Below are 22,501 nucleotides of genomic sequence, written 5' to 3' on the forward strand. Positions count from 1 at the left end.
TATCAAGATTCAAACACATGATCTGTACTTCACACACAGACGTCTGCGGTTTGGTATGCGCCATACTAAGCTATATTGGCTGCCTACCTACTCTCTTCGCGGGGCGGTGTGGTTAATGACCTTTACTGCTGCTCTGGTAGTGTATTTGATATATGCTACAGACTCAAACACGAGAAACTGCCACTGCTTTTCCAGTTCATTAGTTAAATGATTTTCGGTATACTGCAATGGGTAAGTAGTCGCTGGGCGGGTGGATTGGTTTCCATTCGACTTATTTTCTGCAGCATGGACTGATATAATCAGGAGTGTAGACAAAAGGGATGAGGGTTAAGAAACCTACCCTCATCAACAGGTACAAGTAACAGTTAGAGTTCCCCTCTCCTGTGAGCCAGGCTCATTGACTTTGGCACTTTCTACAGTTCTGCAGCCCACTGAGGACAACTTTTCTGCAGCAAAACCTCCAAGAAATGGCATTGTCCCCACTTGTCACACTCACAAGTATCATTAGCCGACAGGGATTCCATTCTAGTGCTTGTTACATGTAACTCCCAGTACACAGCCCATTACATGGGACTCAGACTTTATGTGATGTCTTACACAGCCATCCCACTCACACAAAAAAAAACACTCAGACCATCGAATGTAGATGTATAATGGGAAGTGTTTGCGCCGTCAGTGAGGTTATTGAACAATTACCTGCCCACAGGGGTTCACAAACACCTGAATGAGCATGACCTCCTTGCAGCCACATACTGGGTGGGGGTTCAGAGCTCTCTAGGGTGTTGAGGTCTCTCTCCTTGACTGGCTGCATAGACTGTGGCAGATCTCCGGTGAAGAAGCGATGGACGTGGTTATCTTAATGAGCAGGAAGGAAGCATTTTATATGGTGGATCATGAGATTTTGATCTATTGGATGAATGTGGTAGGGGGAGTAGTTCATTTGTATCTGAACTCAGATCTTTGATGACCATCTTCCAGAGTCATTGCCATTGCTTCCGTCTTTACATTGATGGCACTCAGTTGATCATGAGCGATGGGGAGGTATTGCGGAGAACGGTTGATTGTCTTAGGAGACCCCTCACCCACCTACATAGTAGGTGCCATGCTTCATCAACGGGTTCCAGCTGGATTGCCGAGTGCAAACTAGCTGTGTTTCAACACCTGATTTACAGCGGAGCAGGTTATTTTGTGAGAAAGTGAAGTGTTATGTGAAGTGTGAGTAAATGCAAAAAATGTCTCTAGGAAATGCCCTTATAAAAGTTTTGATAGAAGGGTCCTAGGACATGAGTAATAACATGTTCGGGATATACATGAGGTAATAATGTGCCTCAATATCCCTAAAAAATGTGTAGGTTTACTAGTTTCAGCCTTCTACGATATTCATGAGGCTTTCTTCAGGACCAATGGAGTGAGCGTGGACAAAAAGGAATTGGTGGCCACTGAGGGTTATATATCAGTGCACACCCTAAAGTGGGCTGAGAGTGTGGTGGAATCTTGTTACTTACAGATCCTGCGCGATGAGTATCTGTAAAGGAAAGGTACAATATGACATGTAAATTCATAAACACACAGTATATATCATGCATGTCTTACGTGTCTGCGCTCCTCCATGCGTAGGGTAGTAGAGGCATGGCTATGAAATGGAATGAAGGCGTCATGCATGTGACATCATGATTGCATGCATGATGGCTATCTGAAGAATAACCATGCGTGGCTACAATGTGCCGTGGGAGGACACAATTATGTTCATGTGGTGGATTTGCACAAACTATTTCTTATATATTTATGCATGTTTATCAATAAATGTAGACTATATTGTGTCAAGCGTATCACAGATAAAGAGGTAGAGGCCAAAACACCAACTGGCAGTAACCATGGCCAAACACACACCAAGCTGGCCAAATGAACTATCATGGCCCATACCCACCACTGCTACCACAAATGACCCCCCAAATGATGTATGGCTGGAACCCTCCATTCGCACAACCACCAATACAATTCGGGAACCCAAATCAAAGGTTTCAATTTTTAGGGGCAGGCCAGAGGGGCCGAGGGAGAAGACCGCGAAGAAACCAAGAACACTGGGAGGAAGACTTGAACCCGAGAGCCAATACCCGTAGCAAAGCAGAAGACCAACATGCAGGACCGAGCGGAACCAGGACCTAGTTACGAATCTGTCTGATCACACCCTTACAGACGCTAAGGAAGAAGTACTTAACAAAGGACTAGGTTTCTCACCAACCGCCAAACTTGCCAAATTCAAACTCCATTGTGAACTCTCCGAGTTCTTTCGGAAGCTAAAAATAAAAGCCTTCTTTGAGAATCAGCCTCCATCGAACACCCAGAATGAGGGTAAAGGAGACACTAACCTGAAACTCAAATCTACCTTTTAACCCCCCACCACACACAATAACTGTGGAACGAATACCGTTTGAACAAGCGATTTACAAAGAAATTGAAACACCGTAGAGGATCCCATATTCAAAAACACAAGTGGGAGTCAATTTGCTGCTATCAAAAGGCTGAAAAGTAATGACACTATCATTATAAAACCAGCGGACAAAGGAGGTGGTATAGTCCTGCAAAACAAAGATGCATACCACACAGAATGCCTCCGCCTCCTCGATGACACCAAAAATAATCGCAAACTTGATCAAGACCCTAGCAACACCCTAAAAACCAAAATATTAACTGTGGGCCAAAAATCCGTTCCGCTTGCGGAATTTGCGGATTTTCGGCAATTTCGCAATCCGCGAATCTCGCGAAATTGCCAAAAAATCCGCAAATCCGCTCGCGGGCGGATTTTTTTATTGGCCCACAGGAAGCACTTACAGTTAAGGCAGGTGCTCGAGTTCAAGCTAACTTTGTAACCATTTTAGAATGGCGCCGGCAAGCTGCCAGAGTTGAAGTTGCTTACTTGCAAGTTGCAACTTCAACTCTGGCAGCTTGCCGGCACCATTCTAAAATGGTTACAAAGTTAGCTTCAACTCGGGCACCTGCCGTAACTCTGTAAATGCTTCCTGTGGGCCAAAAATTAAACCTCAACAGGAAGCACTTACAGATATAAATAAAGCAGGTGCCCGAGTTGAAGCTCAAATTCAGTAACGTTTTAATCAGCCCAAAAAATTAGTGAGCACAGTCGAGGCTGGCTAAGTGTGCTTTAACCCCATATCTGCCGTCGAAAATTAGCTGTAATACTCGAGGGAGGTATTTGAATCCCTGAGTTTCCCGAGCGCAATCCCCGTGTAGTTCCTGTGACCAGGAGGCTGCTTTCTCCTCACCTATTGCCCTGCTCGCTCTCTGACCCTTTATACACAAGAGGCATGTTGACACGCATAGAAGCCCCGCCCGTTTGGCCCTGCACCACACACTAGCGATATCAAACGTCTTCCTGCCCTTTCCCAACTCTGATGGACAGCTCACTCAAGGGACCTCGGCGCCTTTTGGCGCGGTGACAAAGTAACAGGCACACATGGTCAGGGGAGACAAATCTCCTGGGCCTTTACGCAGCTGAAGTGTAGGAAAAGCACTATACATTTACCCAACAAGGTAGCACTTACTGATTAGCCAGTAGAAAGTACTCCAGTTGAGTAGAGTGCAAATTGCAAAAAAATCCACGAGTTTGTGGGAAAATCTGCAATTTTGTTTGCGATTTCGCACAAATTCGTGGATTTTTTTGCGAATTCGCGGACCGCAGATCCGCAAAATACGCCCACACTTACAAAATACACATATTGGTACATGAGGCAGAATCAAATGGAGACCTTAGTAAACAAGTATCGTCATTCCGCACTTCAGGAGTTAACAAAGATCCCATACTTTTATACAATCCCAAAGATTCACAAAAACAAAACAGCCCCTCCAGGCCGACCGATCGTGTTCGGAATAGGTTCACTTTTGGAACCGCTTTCCCGCTTTTGCGATTTCTTTCTGCAACCTTCTGATTACAGGCAACACCTACTTACCTGAAATACACAAAATACCTACTATGTCACATAAATAATCTCCAATTCAATCCTGCAACCTCCATCCTGGTAAGTATGGATAGCGAAAGCTTGTATACTAGCCTACCCTAAGATGTCACCCTTGAGGTTCTTCGCACCTCACTGTACAGTAAAGAATGGAACTACAGGACCCCCAAATCGTTTGTCCTACAATGCACAGAACTAGCATTGAAAGACAACTTTTTTGAATATGAGGGTACCCTATTTTTACAATAATACGGCACTTCAATGGCGGCACGTTTGCGCCGAGTGCAGCCGGACTCTGTGTACAATTTTGAAAAACTATTACTATTATTTGAACATTCTGTAAGGAGGTAACATTCTACAAGATATATATAGATGATGTCATCCTAATATGGGAAAGTACTGAGACCAGACTAGTGGAAATTCTTACCTGGATCAACACCCTGGACCCCAACCTAAAGTTCACCCATTCAACAAGTTGGGGGAGTTTCAGCTTTCTAGACCTAGACATAGAGGCACACAGAGGCATTCTTACCACCAAAACACATTTCAAACCAACAGCAAAAAACTCACTGCTGCGCTTTGAGAGCTTTCAGACAAGACCATTAAGGGAAAACTTACCCTATGGCCAATACCTCAGGTGAAGACGCAACTGCAGTGAAGTTAAGGATTTCAAATCCCAATCAGATTCACTAACCAAAAAACTGAAGCACAAGGGCTATCCTGAATAAGTCATCAACAAAGCCCGAAAAGAAGCCAGAAACCAGAACCGAAAGAGCCTACTAGAGAATGCAGAAAAGAGCGTATCTACCACCCCACTTACCTGTGTAACCACATATGACTCTATCTCAAACAAAGTGAACAAAATCATCCACAGCAACTGGAGAATAGTAACATCAGGCAAACTGCAATGAGAAAAGCCACTAATCTCCTATAAAAGAGCACAAAATCAATGAGACAGTCTGGTATCCACATGCCCCAAGCAACAAATCCCTACAAACAACACGGTTTTAACCGCAGGGGGTCTACCAAATATCACCGGCCACTTTCCCTGTGGCAATTGCAGTGTGTGACATCTCATCAAAACTACCAAAACCCTAAACCTTGAACAAGGAAAAACATGGCACATCAAAAGACATACTAACTGCAATTCAGCCAATGTGGTATATCTCATTACGTGCCCATGTAACCTAAGATATGTGGGTATGACTAGCAGAAAAATAAAGACCAGGATATGTGAACACAGGAGCAATATCCGGTGTAAACGTAACACCACTAAAATGATCGATCACTTTCTTACTGCTGGACATACGACCAACGATATGGCCTGGATGGTCATTGAACAACTAAACGTCCATACCAACAATTTGCAGAACTTACTCTTAGAAAAAGAGCAACGTTGGATGTACAGACTGTCGACCCATATCACAGGTCTCAATGACAATGTACCATGGAATGCAATACAGAGAGCATAAGCATCTCCACTCACACGTGAACTTAGAAATGCCACATCTATTAGGTCCCCACTAGATATTCTTAATATACTTGCTGTTGGACCTGTCAGCCTTAGGGTGGTCTTCCCCTACCTTTTTGCCCTTGCGCCTCCCATTTTCACTGTACCTTTTTGTTGGACCTAGGACTCTGGGCGCCTCACCACTGCTAAACAGTGCTGAGGTTCAGGTGCTCTCCCCTAAAACCTTGTGACGCTGGCATATCTGCCACAAGCCCCTGCTACAGCAGTAAGCCTTAACTCTCCATAGGCTAGCATTGGGAACCCCCCTTATGGGATAATTTCTGACAGGGACCTAATAAGTCTGTCATGTTTGGTCTTGTTGGACTACTTGGAACCCTTCCCAATGATATTGTCACGCCTGCCAGTCTGCCGAACAGCACACGTACTTTACACGCCAGTTTTGCGAGGAGGAGGAGCAAAGGCGCATGCGTGAGGGGATCGGGCTAGACATAAAAGCTTAACCTCCCCGCATCAATACGCTTCGCGCTCTAGTGGTTTCGTCGCCGTGTCGATGCGTGACTTCCGCCTGGCTGCTTCGGATCATTGTTTCCTGTTGAAGGCTTCTTGCCGGAACTTTCCTGACCCTGATTACTTGTTGTTCCTGCAAGCCCACTTGCTCTACTTGTGGGCTTACTCGTCCTCCTCCTCATTACGATTCTAGTATTTGGGGCTAATCTCTCGGCTTTCCGCATTTCTTTGCTAGCGGTAAACGCCGAGGTTCTCCGTCCGCTTTCTTGTGGTCAGTTTCGTTTTGCCGGCTATCAGCTCTCCGCATTCCTTTGGGGGGGTTTCGTATCATCTCACCCACGGTTCTGCCTCTCGGCCGGACTAAGGTTGCGGGAAGTTTGAATTTGGGCTTCCAGGGGGATTGTGGGAGTTGTGGTCCGCATTTTTCTTTCCATTTTCCTTTTATTTTATTATCCCTTGGTGTAGCTGGATTTCATTTGGCGCTGGCAGTTGATACAGTACTAAGAAGAGAAGATCGGGTAATGCGCTTGTAGCGCACTTTATTTATTTACCATTCAATCCACTTACAGAAGGTGTTAATGCTTCTGCCCACTCTTACATTACAGATACTCCCTTTTTGCTGTATACATATCGTGCTGTTATCCTTCCACAGTTGTGCTGTTAGTCATATACAGTTGAGCCTGTGGTGTCTAGGGTAAGCCTGATGCTGATATCCATAATTATCGATGTGGGAGTTGAGCATTAGATGGTTAAATGCCTTATATCATAAACAGGCATTCCAAGGTCTCTAGACGCTGTGAAGATTCAACACCCATGTTCTTCTAAGTTTTGTTCACCTCTGGTACCCGAAACCAGTTACATAGATAAAATTCAGAAGGTATTATTACATGCTTGTTGATTGTTGTTGTGCTACCCAAACCATTCCTTTTAGTGCCAGCTTTCACCAGAGAGGGAGATTCGTTCAAGAAATCCAGTGTCTCCAGTGTCTCTTCCCCTTCTTTCCGTGTTTTGTTCCCTCCTTTCCCTCCATATCACCGTTGTGTTCTAGTGTTTGATAGACATAACTAGTGTAGGAGGGACGGGCTGGCTCTGACTTCGGGACCTGGCACTCCTGCGGAAACGGCTCTTGGTTCTTTACAGATATATGGGGTTTGGGCACTACTACGCTAGGGATCCCACTTTTAGAATGTGGACCTTTTCCTGCCTACACTTAGATTGGACACTGTAGACTATCCCCTCCACCTCTACATACTGATAGCTGCCTGGGTTGGGAGGTGGGAGTAGTGATTCACACCTTCTTCCCTTGGATCGGCTGTGAGAGGCTACCCACTGTAGCCTTAACGGCCCTGTCTCTCGTCACTGTGGCAGCCAGGTCAGGGAAGGCAGGGAACATACCAGAACTCCCTGGACTCTTCCAGAAGCCACTGCCCCCAGACCCTCCCAGAGACTTCTACCACTTTCTAGCCCCTAGACTGTGGGATATATATAAGGGAGGGTCCTGGCCTCACATCTTTGTAACACTGCTGGACTACGGGAACTCTCTGCTGGAGTGAGGACTGCTGCGCCAGGAAGGATTGCCCCTACTTGCTGAGCTGCCCTACTGCCTGCTGATACTGCCCTGCCAGGGAGACTGGAAATAACACCCGCAGAGTGTCTACACCATACTCATAAGAACTGCCTTCTTGGGACTGCCCCCTTTTTGATTTAAAGAACACTACCTTTCTTTGGATAACATCTTCATAAGGCCTGCCTTTCTGGGACAACAACACTTGCAGGATTTGCCCTACAGCGCTGAGCCTGCGTGCAATCTCGCTGGTCCCTTGACCTTTAAAGAAACTGCCCCTGCAACATGGCACGTGGGACTGCCTTATTCCACGGAGGGACAGCTGCGTTCGTGCCTGGGAACTGCCCCTGTTGTCACCTCTGTTAGCGTGGGTGACTCATGAGTTAAATTGCCCAGATTCATCACCGCCGCTCTGGGGGACAGGAGTGTGCTGAGAAGCGCTGCGCAAGGACTGAGCGCTGTAACAAAGGAGCACATGTGCTTGGGAAATCACCGCAGCTGGCTGGGGCTTAAGCGCTCCCAAACCCAGTTTTGTAATTATCCCTGAAGTCACCGCCGCCGCCTGGGATGGAAGTGTGCTGTGGAGCGCTGCAGTGGTAGTGAAGCGCTGTGCGTGTCAAGCCGATTGCCGCTGGCCCGGGACTCGCACTGTTACCCTGAAGTCACCGCTGCATGCCTGTATTCACAGTGCATTCCAATCTCCAGCCCCTTAATCACCACTGCGGCCCGGGAGTCTCAGGAACCCGGGGTGCGTCACGGCCCCACGTCAGGACCCGCCGCACTGTGATTGGGCACGAGGTGTCGCCTAGCAACATCCGTTGCAGGAAGAAAGCGAAGCGCACTCTCTCTCCCGCGCAGCTGGAAGCCCGCGGCATCGGAGAGAGTCCGGGAGGCGGGCAGCAGAGGCTCCAGACAGGGGATCGCGCCGGAGAAGGCGGGAGCGACTGACCAGCCCCAGGTAAAGATCAACTGTACCATCGGTTACCAGGCGGGCTGGGGATGAGTGGGGATTGTTCTCCACTGCCGGGGACCGGCTGCACACCATTGCGGGCCTGTTCGCCTGAACTTGTTGCTTTGGGGCATTTGTTGAGCACGACACTACCATCATCGGGGGCAGCTTTTCCCTACAAGTACAGTGGGGGCATATTAAAATTTGGAACCTCGCGCTAAGGGACTGTTCTGGGGCTAGGTGGGATAGTCCTGGCACCCGTTTTTTTATGATGCATGCTTGAGACTGAGCTGGCAATTACCCGATCGCTTGCCTGCAGAACAAGAACTGCCGCAGTTTGCTAGATTATTTCCCCTCACAAGGAACACTGTCAGGCAGGCCCTGCAAATAAGAGTTCTTAGCCTTTATGGACTGCCAGGGATTTGATCTGGCCGGGAAACTGGATTCATTTTTAATATTGATCTTGCCTGGCAACTGAATTCATTTATACTAGTGATCTTGCCTGGGAACTAGATTTGTCAAATTATTGATCTTGCCTGCAACTGCATTTATCTGATGGTTGATCTTGCCTGAAACTGAGATAAATATATTTATATTTTACATTTCATTGGTGTAGTGTCTTCTTCTCTTGTGCGTGTTTCCCTGTGAACTGTTGGTGTGTTGCACAAATACTTTACACATTGCCTCTTAAGTTAAGCCTTCCTGCTTTGCGCCAAGCTACCCTGTCATAAGCGGTGGTCCCTACTTGGACTAGGGTGCGTACCCCGGCCAACTAGGGACCCCGGTTCTAACACTTGTCTACTACTAGATCTTTGAACTGACCCACTAGTCACCCATAGTATGCTTGCCAATCTCTGGGTCACGCGACCATGAGCCTATCATGACCATCTGACATCAGTCACTATTATAACACAATATTTGGATGCCTTAGAATAATATACAGGGAATTTTGGGACCATCTAGAACCCATATCTGACAGGTTCCCTTCGCACATTTTATTTTAGCTTTTGACCCTAGCCTGGCTGTGGAACCAATGTTAACACCCAGATCACGCCATTGTGTGACATCACAATTTACATTCTGGACCCAAGTGCCATGGCTGTTCAACTACGCTTATCAATAGGTTTCCCCATGCACAACATCACAATGTACTCCCTTTTTTGACCCAAATGTTATGGCTGTACAACTATGTTTAGCACTAGGTTACGCCACGCAACCTATTCGTTTAAATCCCACTATCCGAAGTCTGCCAGCAACTGCGTTATATTTGATCAATTTGCAGCATTACGTTGTAATATCATCTTGTGCGCACGTGCATCTCGAATAGTGCCTTAAGCAGTTTGGACACGACGCTCCTAAAGTCAGCGTTCTATCCGTTCACGTACGTAAGGAAGCCACGTGACCTAGCGTGCAAGTACGTGACCACACCCTCCCGCTGCAACTACAAGCATGGAGACTCGATATACACGCCACAACGGCAGGATCCGGTCCACACCATAGGTTGCAGTGGTTTCTATCCTGATCAAATGTAAGTACTTGCGCCCATTATCACAGCACCCGTTGCACGGTACTTGTAATATTCTATACCGCATCAATTTTCATGGCCATTTCCACCCCGCAGGGTCCCCATAACAGGAAGTTCCACTGTGTGACAGGATCCATGAATCCGTACACACGTGGAGTTAATGTAAGCCTGCATACATGTTGTTTGTCAGTGTGTACCGTTTGTGATCTCATCCATGTTTAATGCATTCTCTTTTTAAACCATGCGCTACTAAAATCACCAGATAAAGTCTAACAAGCATTTGCAATGCAATAGGTCTCGCATTAATTACGTTTGAGCTATTGGCATTGCTAAATATTGCAACACCAATTGTAACAAAAGTCTATAAATTGTAGGCCAAATAAATGTGTATTTATTTTTGTAGCAATGGTTACATGCTGCGCTTTAGATGAATATGTTTAAAAGTAAAGTGCGCCATACTGCGATTGCTACAATAGTTAATTGTGGATGCGTTAACAATTGATGTGTGCGCTGATGGCTGGTCGTGTGTGTGCCAGTAGAAGTTGTGCACTGGTGGTGTGTGTGCCTGGTTGAAGCGTGCACTGACAGCTGGTCGTGTGTGTGCATGGTGAAAGTGTGCACTGACGGCTGGTGGTGTGTGCCTGGTGAAAGCGTACACTTACGTCTGGTGGTGTGTGCCTGGTGGAAGCGTGCACTGATTGGTGGTGTCTGTGCCCGGTGAAAGCATGTACTGACGGCTGGTGGTGATTGTGCCCGGTGAAAGCGTGCACTGACAACTGATGGTGTCTGTGCCTGGTGAAAGTGTGCACTGACAGTGTGGTTGTGTGTATGGTTGTGTGTGGTTGTGTGTGTGGTTGTGTGGTTGTGGTTGTGTGTGTGCTTGTGGTTTGTGTGTGTGTGTGCTTGTGTGTGTGGTTGTGTGTGTGGTTGTGTGTGGTTGTGTGTGTGTGGTTGTGTTTGTGTGTGGTTGTGGCTGTGTGTGTAGTATTTGTGGTTGTTTGTGTTTGATTGTGTGTGTGTGGTTGTGTGTGTGCTTGTGTGTATGTGGTTGTGTGTGGTTGTGTGTGTGCTTGTGGTTGTGTGTGGCTGTGTGTGTTTATGTGTGTGTGTGCTCATGTGTGTGTGTGTGGTTGTGTGTGTGGTTGTGTGTGTGTGTGTGTGGTTGTATGTTGTATTCTTTGAACAAGAACATCAAAGGGGCGCCGCAAAAGTGATCGTGGGCGAAAGTGAAAGTGACCGCGGACGCTTAATGAGCATGACAAGGCTTGCCATGCGCTTCTGCTCCTAAGCACGCGCCTGCGCATATGCACTTTTGCTCTAGGCTGGCCATGGTAGCATTTTTTGAGACCTCACTAAAAGTCTCGCCAGAACAGCGCATGCGCTGGGTCAGGCGAGACCTAAAAATCACTAAATGTGCCATAACGCGATAAGCTTGACGCAATATAGTCTACATTTATTGATAAACACACATAAATATATAAGAAGTAGTTTGTGCAAATTCACCACATGAACATAATTGTGTGCTCCCGCGGCACATTGTAGCCACGCATGGTTATTCTTCAGATAGCCATTATGCCTGCAATCATGATGTCACATGCATGATGCCTTCATTCTATTTCATAGCCATGCCTCTACTACTCTACGCATGGAGGAGCGCAGACACGTAATACATGCATGATATATACTGTGTGTTTATAAATATACATGTTGTATTGTACCTTTGCTTTACAGATACTCATCGCACAGGATCTGTAAGTAACAAGATCCCACCACACTCACAGCGCACTTTAGGGTGTGCGCTGATATACCTCAGTGGCCACCAATTCCTTTTTGGCCACGCTCACTCCATTGGTCCTGAAGAAAGCCTCATGAATACCGTATAAGGCTGAAACTAGTAGACCTACACATTTCTTAGGTATATTAAGGCACATTATTGCCTCATGTATATCCGAACCATGTTATTACTCATGTCCGAGGACCCTTCTGTTAAAACTTTTAGAAGGGCATTTCCTAGAGACATTTTTTGCATTTACTGACACTTCACATAACACTTCACTTTCTCACAAAATAACCAGCTCCACTGTAAATCAAGCGTTGAAGCACAGCTGGATTGCACTCGGCAATCCAGCTGGACCCCGATGATAAAGCATGGCACCTACTAGGTAGGTGGGTGAGGGGTTTCCTAAGACACCCGCTGTTTGTCTGCGTTCCTCTATCACGGTGAAGGTCGACAAATATGACCTCAACCTGCTAAGGACTTGTCCAAGTTGTTTTTGTACATACCTTTTATGTGCATGGACATTTTATTTTCACTCTTTGCATCCGTAATATCTTCATTCCAGAAAGCACCTGAAAGTGTATTCCCGTAGAGACTAGACACCATAGAGAGGTTAATCTTCTGAAGAGCTATATCAGCCAAAACACTGATTCTAACCCATCTCAGAGAAATTCTCAATCCAAAACAATTGAATGAAAAGAAAAGCGTTATTTTAGATGAAAAAAGGAGGTAATGTGTAGGAAATGTTCCCTTTCTGCAGGGTCATTCATGATTTCTTCGCTATTTGTTTTTATATTATATTGTTGCTGGCTGTATAACTCAGTGTATTTTACCCTTGCTGACCAGTGATAAAGTAGCAGGTTCTCTGCTGAGTGGTGTCTGAATGGTTCCAGGCAGTTCTAGGCCAGCTTCCCCTTTGGCTTGGGCTGGATAAAGGATCTCCTTGCAAGTACATTTTTTTCAACAGCGGCAAGCAGAACAGTGGGGCCTTGGGCAGAGTTTTAAGCTCAGTCAAAGCCAAGGGGAACAAGCAGCAGTGAGATACCCGCATCATAAACGCACTAGATCAGGTCCATTCAGGTTTTATCATTGTGAGCTTCTTCAGTTGGCCGGAGTTTGATTTCTATGTTCAATTCTTGGCAGATGTGCCAGTGGTCCACCTCCATTCAAACTCAAAGCAGTGTTAAAATTGTAGGTGTTGGCCAATCTGACTGTAGCTGGCATTCTCACTCTATAACATTACAGATGTGTAATCCAGACAGCCTCCATCAACAGCTTGAAGGGCTGGAGGTGTAGTTGCCTGGAAGTACAGGCAAGCTCTGGCTGTGTGCCACCAGGCAGGTGACAGTCTGGCTGCAAATGTTGTGTATGTCCGTTCCATAGCATCTAGAAGGAAAGCGAAGTGGACAATGGGCCAATCCTGTCATTTCTGTGGGCAAGCAGTCATCTTTCATTTTATGTACAAGACATACACACACTCACACCCAACACACAGAAACACATGGTGGTGGTATCTTTTTGGAGGCCTCGCCTCTACAGTAGGCACCAAGGATGTGAGTGGGTACGCATTACATTTATTAGGGGGGGCCCATAGAACGGTCAAAATTCAACACATGCGTAAAATCAGGGTATAAAATCAAAAAAGTCAGAATGGGTCAGGTCATCTGAATCAAGCTTATGTGGATAAGGGCCTTAAAATATGCAAAATACAACTTGAAGTCAACATAAGCCATTTTTTAAATTATCTTTGAAAGGTGAAACTAATCGTGCTCTACGTTAGCATATCCCCCTGTGGCTATTAATCATCTTTCACAATTGATGGTGCCAATATCTGTCTTTTATCAATGGAACATTAGTATTTTATCAATGCAACAGTGCTAACCAATCCCATTGTTGCAAGTGCTCACTGCCATAATGTATAAGCAGTTGGTAGCCACCACCTGACAAACAATGATAGTGATAAAGAAGGTAGTCCATCCAGAGTGGAAAATATTTGTGTCTGTTCTTTTGGTTTTTAATAAATTATTTTTTTCTATATTTATGTATTCTGACTAAGAGACAGGCTGGGGAGGGAGTGTCTATTCATAAAAATGCCAGATGGAAAAAGTCTATCGGGAGATGTTTCGAAATTTAAGGTTGGATGATGGTTTTATTATCAATGAGTCTCTGTTGAAACATTACAATAACAACTTGTTTTTATGCAGCATTTAATACCGTTGATCTTAAGCACTGTAAATAACAGGTCTTACCATTACTCAGTTCAATGCCGCTCAGTTGAACATCCCAATAAGAATGAGAGGCTGAGGTGGGTGTGCTGGGATCTAAACCTGTGACCTTCATATCACAAACAATGTAGACCGTGACTGATCAATTCACAGGGCCATCTTGCCTTCTAATAGATTGCTCAGCCATGCTGTCGGCTGCCGACCGGTAAAGCCGGATTAAGTTTTCCATTTTGCTCTAGTAAAGAATTTTTAAGAGGCCTGGTTGGTTGCTGAGAAATGACAGCTCAATTTCAGACCATGCTCTTGATTAACTACATTTTTGTAGAATTCAGCAATTTCATCATTTGCTATCTGGTTGTTCAGCTCCTAGGCGGCAAGCACATTTTGGTTGTGAGTGAACCAAAGTACTATCGCCTTCCAAACTCACTTCCTGTTCTCATGGGAAATCTTTCCTCTTCCAAGAAGTCCAATAATGGCAGGTATTTCCTTACCACATGGTGTAGTGATACGCTTTAATCAAACGCACCACCACCATTTTGCAACATTCATACCCCAATACTCCACTCACCTTACTGGTAAGAAATGGGTGCAACCTGCACTGTGTTCTGGTGCATAAGTTAAGGAACACGCGTATTAGCCGGTGTAATGAGCAGTGGAGGTTGCCAACTATGGAGAGTGGTGAGCCGGGCAAATGCCAGGGCCGGTGGGTGTATGTATGCAATCACACAACTATCTAAATTGCTGACATGCATTACCTTGTCGTTTTACAGTTAAAATGTTTACCTTTAAAATGGTAATGTAATGCATGTTGGCGATTTAATGCACATTAGCAAATTTGATACATTAGAAAAGTTAATACAAAAATACACTTACCTTGCTCCGGGCATGATGTTTTTCTCTTGTCCAGCACGGCCCTGAGCCATCTCCCTAACCAATCCTGGCACTGCTCTTATGCTGTTAACCACCATGAGTGAAGCACCAGGATTGGATGGAGCGGGTTCTCTCAGCACTTACGAGGCACTGGAGGCATGTGCTTGGTATCCACCCACACTGTCTTAGCTGGGTGGAGAGCAAGCATAGGCCTCCAGTGCTTCTAAAACAGGTGGGTTAGAAGGGTTTAAAGTGTACCTGTCTGGCTGGCCATCGCAAGACAGCAGGCCAAAGTGACATGCGCACTTGCAACTTAAGTGCCCAGCCCACCACTCCTCCCTGCTGCTGCTACTCAGCAGCAATGGCCCACCCCATCCTGATACTTGTCTCAGGACGCAGGTTACTGAAACATTATATGGTAACAAATTAACTTTATAATCATTTTACTTTTTCATCTCTGGGGCATTTCTGGGGGCATTTTTATTAGTGTGGCGACACTCCTCTGCCCTAATGGGCAAGTGCAAGTGGTAAAAAAAACTTTGATCCATTTTTCAATGGTCAGAGGTTCATTCCACTTCAAAGTTACATTACTGCCCATTTATTTAAAGGTGGGACATGCTGCAATAGCTTTTACATATTAGCATTCAGCTGTGCCACCTATTCAAAGGTGTTGGTTTTCTGCCTGGCAAGGCTTTATACAAGTAGTTTGGTTTTCTGCATGTACCCTCTGCCTGCCAGTGCTCTAAGGCAATGTGCAGGCAGGATGTACATATTAGGGAACATTTGGATGTGGGCTGTTCTCAATGTTTTTTGAGATTGCTGTTCAGCAAGCCCAGGTCCATGGTATTTTGGTATTGACCGTGATTCCTCTCTCCAAGCAGTCATTCGGAGGCACAGTTCATGCAAGATGGCCTCCACTGTATGAAGAAGGTGACTGCAGTGTCACTTGAATGAGGCTCTTGATCCAGCTCTTGCAGCACAGGTTACAAGGGATATAGCACATTAATTGTATCAGAGTAATTTCGTCATGCAGACAATGCATGCCTGAACTCATGTAAGGCATGGATGAAAGGGCATTCAATTTCGATGATGAATCTGAGGTGACTGCAAAGTCACTTGTTAAAGGTGCTTGTTCCAGTAAATGAGCACAGTACTTTCGAGAAGACGAGATCATCTCATCTCATGTCTGAGCAATGTTATTGAATAGCAAAAAGTCTATTTATTTTTGACGACCTGTGCAATTACCCTGCAGTGTTATACGATGGAGACGCATTTTCACTACATTATTGCACTAAGCTATTAGACTGATGGAGTCAGGCAATGCTTTTCAATAGCTCCCAAGAACCCCATGTCTTGTTCGACGCTCTCAGTCAGGCATGACGTTTTAGTCAGAAGCACACATCCTGGGCTTTTTAGTTCTACTTTTCTCTATTCATCTTAACAGACCTGTCAGCTCAGACAGTCCCACTGTGTGTCACACGGTATCGGAAAACTTTGTGTGGCCTGATGTCACGTGGTGAACACAGGGTGAGATGGAAACCTCTACATGGAGTAAGCTTCCAACATCTGTGCGGGGGTTCTGCACCCTTAGGGGCCCATTAGGATGTCGGACGGACTGAAGTTCATCCGCCATACCGGTGTAAACCAGTACTGTCCGCCATACATGCGGCAGTCCCGCACACCGGATCAGGATGTGACCGCCACCGTGGCGGTCGGATCCTGCATCTTAACATTCGGCGGCTGTAGCCGACGGCAGCACCTGCCGCGATGCGAAAATGCCATGCTGTACATTTCACCGCACTACGTGGCAGGCACCATGGGATGCCTGCCACGTAGTGCTGTGAAATGTAGGGGGGTACCCATGGTACCCCCAAGTGCACCCTGGCAACTCCTGACACAAGGGAGGCCTGCAACGGGCCCCCAAAGCCAATCCCCGCCAGCCGAACTGCCTTGGAAAGGCTGTCTCCAGCCTTCATCGTAATTTGGCGGGCAGAGCCGGCTAGACACCGCTGCCATTTTACAGGTGAAGAACGCTTCACCAGGCAATCTGTAGGATTGCCTGTGGCGGTTTTGTGGCAGATGGTCTTTGCGACCACCACAGTCGTGGTGAGATTCCCCCCGCCATCCTAATGTGGCGGGGGAAACTCGCGGTCGGCGTATGGAAGGACCACCACCACATGGCTGGCGGTCCTTCCTTTGTAAATGGCAAGGACCCCCTGATATAATAGAAATAAAATTCCTAGGACAGGACAATACACAATGAGAAATAACTTCCTAGGCAATAATTATATATAACATTTCTTATTCGGTGTGTCTAGTTAAAGTAACTAAATGTAACAACAAGTAATTAAAGTACACAAGTTTATTCTTTACATGACAATATTCAGTATTTGTTCAACACAATATAAAAACCACCATATCACATGTAAACATACTATTTATTTGTTATTTCTACTAAGTTCTCATTAAAAGCAATTATTAAAAAGTAAATCTTGTGGCAGAATACTTAATCTTCTGGTGGTCCTTCCACCAGCATAATCGACCCCTTAGTGTCCATTAAGGGATTTGCATCCTCCTCAGACCCGGGAGGCAGATTCAGAAGCCTGTCTTGTAGTAGTTTAAAGCAGTTGGAAGAGATTTCTTAGGCTATAACGGACTCTAAGCCCAGCCCCATTCCCTTTGTCCCTCTAGGGTTCTTTATGAGGTGACAATCAGAAAGGTTGACAAATTTGTCTTAAATAACCCAGCAAGTGTGATATTGTTGGCAAAAAATAAGGACTGGCTAAAAATGTAAGAGTTGAGTAGGGGCTACTTGGCATCTTCTATAAGACGAGGGGCTACTTGGTGGCAGGTAGTTATTCAGTTTGTTATTGAAAACTATAGACTGATGTGACAAGTCTGCTCACTTAATCGAGCACAAGTTGCTAAATCTAAATTGGGTTTACATGGCTTAACAATGAATTCAAGTAGCAGGTATACATCATTACAACCTTGCTTGAGACTACCCCACAGTTACTGTTCATCATGAACATTGTAGTGGCTTTTGCATAAAGTTCATTTGCTGATCTACAGCAGTGTGACTCTGAAACGCAATTAAGCATTGAGTGCAATTAAAGGCAAATTCTGCCTAGAGTAGGGTTGAGCAGACTAAAGAATGCAGAGCAACAGTTTTTCAATTAAGACTTAATGTCTTGAAAATAAAATTAATTTGCCAAAGAGTGGCTTTAGGAGATCTAAGCAAGCATCAAGTGTGCATGAATGTGTGTAACAAGGGTGTGATGGGTTTTAATTCAAGCAGTAAATGGGCCCTCCTTTTCCTGATTGGGTAGTAGAGATAGCTTTGACAGGGGAACACTGGACCTCCTGCACTCTTGAACCACGGTGCCACGGTACCTGTTCCACTAATGTTAGCTATGCCCCTGCATTTGTGACCATATATGCAACGCAACACAGTACTGTCCACACAGGGGCTGCTTTACAAAATGACAGCATTCAGTGATTGCAAATGCATGGATAGTGAGCTGTCCCTTACAGACCTCCTTCCTTGCATTAACACTCTTTAGCAGGGAGTCACAATTTGGCTTCTGTTCCATAAACATTAATGAGGCAGGCGTGTTTGCAGTCCCTGTGAATAGATATTTTGCAATGCAAGTAATTAATAGGCCTTGGCCTGAAATTCCACTCTGCTCGTAGAGTTTGCAAAGCTTTCCCGCTCCGCGTAGCGTGCAGAGTTCCGTAAAAAAGTAGCCGGTTTTTTTCCTCGCTCACCAACGTTAAGATGGCGAGCACGAGCGAGGAAAATCTTATTCCAGACCACCTCCCGATGTGATTTCTCAATGCGGGCGGTTGCGGATGGTCGCTACCCCTCGCGTTGAGAAACCTTCCGTTCACTTTGCGGAACATCTACTCGAGTGGCTGAAAGAAGCAGCAATCTCATGCACTGTGCATGGTTCCGTTTGCGCTGATTTTAAACATGGAGTATACAGATAAACAACCACCAACAACAATTTTAATGAAGAGCAGAGGACAGTTATCTAAACCCTAAACAGGGGTGAAAACTCCCACAAGTTCAGAAAGGCAGAAGAACACCAGGGCTGCCAGTACTAGAAGGAGGGGGCAACCAGATATGAAGGACATGCAAGTAAAAAAACCTCAGAAAAAGGTGAGGGAACAGGCTGAGTGTACAATGTTGAATTCCAAAACAACTCTCTATATTGCCAGGCTTTGACAGGCAGGGAACAGTGTATCTTCTTCTGTTGTCGTCAGGGTTGGATTGGGATTCAAAATCGGCCCGGGCACACTAAAAAAGTGGCACACATTTGCAGATTTCCTTTCTGCAAAGCACTACTTCGGCAACGTTTTTTTTTAAAGAAGGGGGTGGGGTGTCTCTGACAGAAGCATGCTTTCTTAACTTTATGTAGATTTAAAAAAATGCATGGATTCGTTCACACTGGTGAATCACACATGAAAAACAAGTGAGGCCACTTATGCTTAGGCTCCCTAAGCCCCACTCAATATGCACACATTAATGGGTCGGCCCACAGAGAGAAAGAGAGAGTGCACTTCTGCCGGTGATAAAAGGGAGGTATTGAACGCCCATCTACCGCCAGAAAGGCCACTCAGGCACCCACTTGGCCACTGCTAAATCAGCCCCCCCAGACTGCCCAAATAAGCGGCCCACAGCTGGAACTCGGATACCGGCCACTCGGCCATTGCCCAAGTGCCCGCCTTACCAATCCGACCCTGGTGTCGTGAATTTGTTCTGGTCCCTGCGTTTCCATGTGCCCTTAAAGGCGGCCAGAGCCAGCTGGCACCCAATGAGCGCAGTCGCCGTGAGATGCACTTCCATAAAACCACAAGACACCCTAGTGAACGGAGTGATCACAGGTGACATCCGGTGTGACTTAAAAATCACTGTTTTAAATCCCAACAAGGCCAACTCGACCTACCATCATTGCGAGATCCAAAAATCAAACACTGTTAATTAGCACTTCGAAAATGTTCTTAAAAAAAGCTTCAACATTCAAAACTTTGATAGGCAGAGTAATAATCAAATCAATTGTTATACGTAAACACGTCTGCCGTCTTGGGACAATGCTTCGCATTGCTCCAGTGTGTGATGCCTTATAACACAGTAACTTAACATGTTTATGTGTAATTATTATATCGGATGTAACCAAAGTGGTTGTACATAACAAGCAGAAACACGGCACAGAGCAAGACACCAATGACCTTAAAGCAGCGTATGTTCCTTTGCAAAAAGGATGCTTAGATAATTGAAGGAAACTCAGAAATGTTTTACACCTGGATAAGTTTGATGGACTCCCAATGGAGACAGAACGTTCATTTCATAGTTTGGGTACTACTTGGACAGATGGAAGGAAGCACATTAAGGCAGTTTCTAATTTGAACCAGTTGTTTCCGGTGCTCGGCACCCGCACTTAAGTGTCAACACCGGCACTTAGCAAGCTGAACATGGTGACGGTGTTTGTACAATTAAAAGATAAGCAGAACAATAGTTGTCTATTAATGCAATATACATTAAAACAACTAATACCAGCCTCACAAGCCATTCTAATAGCTTCGGGGCCCATGCACTTTTTTATATACAAATTAAGCACTGAATTAAGGTCTTTAAATGTATAAAATGAGTTAAAAGGTCGACCCAAGAGTTTGCGTCAAAGTATATAAGGAAGCCGCTTGGCCACAGAGCGCTTTATAAATCCCTTTTTCATTTCATTTCATTTCATTTCAAACTAAGGAACAGTGAAGATGGAAGCAGTAAGTGAATGCATTTTAAGAAGTGAAACCTACATTGTAGAAGTACTGGTAGCCAACGAAGTTCAGCAAGGTACAGAGAGACGTGTCATGATATGAATGCAAGAATCAAAGAAAAATAAAGGAATAATTTGGAGTTGGAGTGCCACTCTAATACACTTGGTTAGAGAAAAACAAAGAGAACAACAATAATTAAGATACAATAGAAAAAAAAGTTGATGTCTCAAAGAAGAGAAGAGATGAAGTGATCACATTTACAGATGCTATATAAAGGAAAATTACCGATTTTAGAATTAGAGGTATTTGGAAAAGAAAGTGGAGCAAAAATTGAAATAAAATGTAAGGTGGTGCGGAGATGCACATAATATATTTGACAGTGTTAAAAAGTGCAAGAACAGGAGAGATATGTGATGAAGCAGGGTAAAATGTGTTTCTGGGATAACGTTTCTGAAAATAGGTGGACATCCATGCCTCAACAGTAGAGAGACAGAGATTTGAGCTTGAACTTCAGTAGAAAAAGAAAAAAAACACTGTAACCACAGAATAATGCATGTCGGCTCTTCCCACATATGAAACAAACTTGAGGCTCCAAAGCTTCAGCTTCACATACATCCAATCTCTGATATCTGTCGACTGCCAAATGGCTGTTCAAGATCAGTGCTGGTAATAGAGTGGTGGTAAGTGACCGGCCACCTGTCTCCACTGCTCATGCCAGTGACGGCCTGATGCCCCTCAGAAAGAGAGACAATCTCTTTATTGTATGGGTGGCTTTACAGGAAGTGCTGTTCTTGTAGATGGTTTGTGGTGGTTGGCAAACTGGCTGGGTTGCTTTTCACATCTTTGGTCGCTATGATCGTTTTCAGGCTGGCCTGCGCACAATCGAAGAGGAGGCTGGTCATGAGATCCACCGAGCAATTTCTGGGGATCTGACCGCAGAGGAGGAGCTGGAGAGAGCCATGGAGGAGGCAGCCCTGGAGGATGGGATATACAGGGTGAGTTTGGAACTACTGATGCTCGGGGATTGGGACACTGAATACAGACATTGTGTTTACCCGTCTCTCTGTTTTATCTCTAACCATTGTTGCCCAGTTCCTTTTCTGAATTGATATGTAAGGCTATTGTAAAACTAGGCGATGTTGAGGCATCACTTTAGACAAGATCTAGAATTTCCCTCTAAATGTAAAGAACAAGTCTTGAACGGTGGGATTTAGACAGTTCCTCAATCTATATATTTTACCGAGCAATTCTGCGAAAACCTATTTGCATGTGCAACATTGAGCTACCAGCACACCAGATCCACTTGAAATACATCCTTTATTATTAATACATCAGATCTTGTACAGTGATTTTCTGCTTCCAGACTTATATTTAGTCTGTCTTCAGGGTCTTTGGAAGACCTGCAGCAGTCTGTCTTCCATTCGGGCGCGTTTTTGAAATACTAAGGGCTTGATTTAGGTGTGGGAACATCATATACTCTAAATTAAAGTTTCTGACTTATTCTGAGCTGGAGTCCCTGGAATGGGGAATAACACGCACACTCAAAAATTCTGGGTCCTTTTTTTATTTTTGGGACCATTCTGCTCCCAACCTTCTCTGACCTCAAGACCCACTTGATGTACAACACTTTTCGTTGTCTTTGTTGGCATTCCAATTCAGGGAACAATTCTTCATGTAGTGCGTTATGAAATCCTCAGCTGTAACCATGGCGGTCTAGTGTACTGGACTTTAACAAAACTGCGGACCCTTCATGAGACTCAAGCAGTTGTAGCAACCACAGTAACATCTCAGGAAACAGAGGTGTGGTCCTGAAATGTAACAACCTCTAATGAAGAGGTGTCTGTTTTAGGCCCAGGATGGTTGGATT

General features: G+C 45.1%; 1 protein-coding gene across 2 annotated transcripts in view; it reads left to right on the forward strand.

Annotated features, from left to right (window-relative positions):
* Positions 1–22,501, forward strand: part of CACNA1S (calcium voltage-gated channel subunit alpha1 S) — a 488,710-nt gene that overhangs the window by 421,687 nt on the left and 44,522 nt on the right. For both annotated transcript variants that reach the window (XM_078644201.1, XM_078644202.1), the window contains exon 39: positions 21,501–21,629. In XM_078644201.1, the coding sequence (XP_078500327.1) occupies positions 21,501–21,629 (129 nt within the window). The remainder of the gene's footprint in view (positions 1–21,500; positions 21,630–22,501) is intronic.

The sequence above is a fragment of the Lissotriton helveticus genome, chromosome 5_1 (genome assembly GCF_964261635.1).
Source record: "Lissotriton helveticus chromosome 5_1, aLisHel1.1, whole genome shotgun sequence".
Classification (NCBI taxonomy): Eukaryota; Metazoa; Chordata; class Amphibia; order Caudata; family Salamandridae; genus Lissotriton; species Lissotriton helveticus.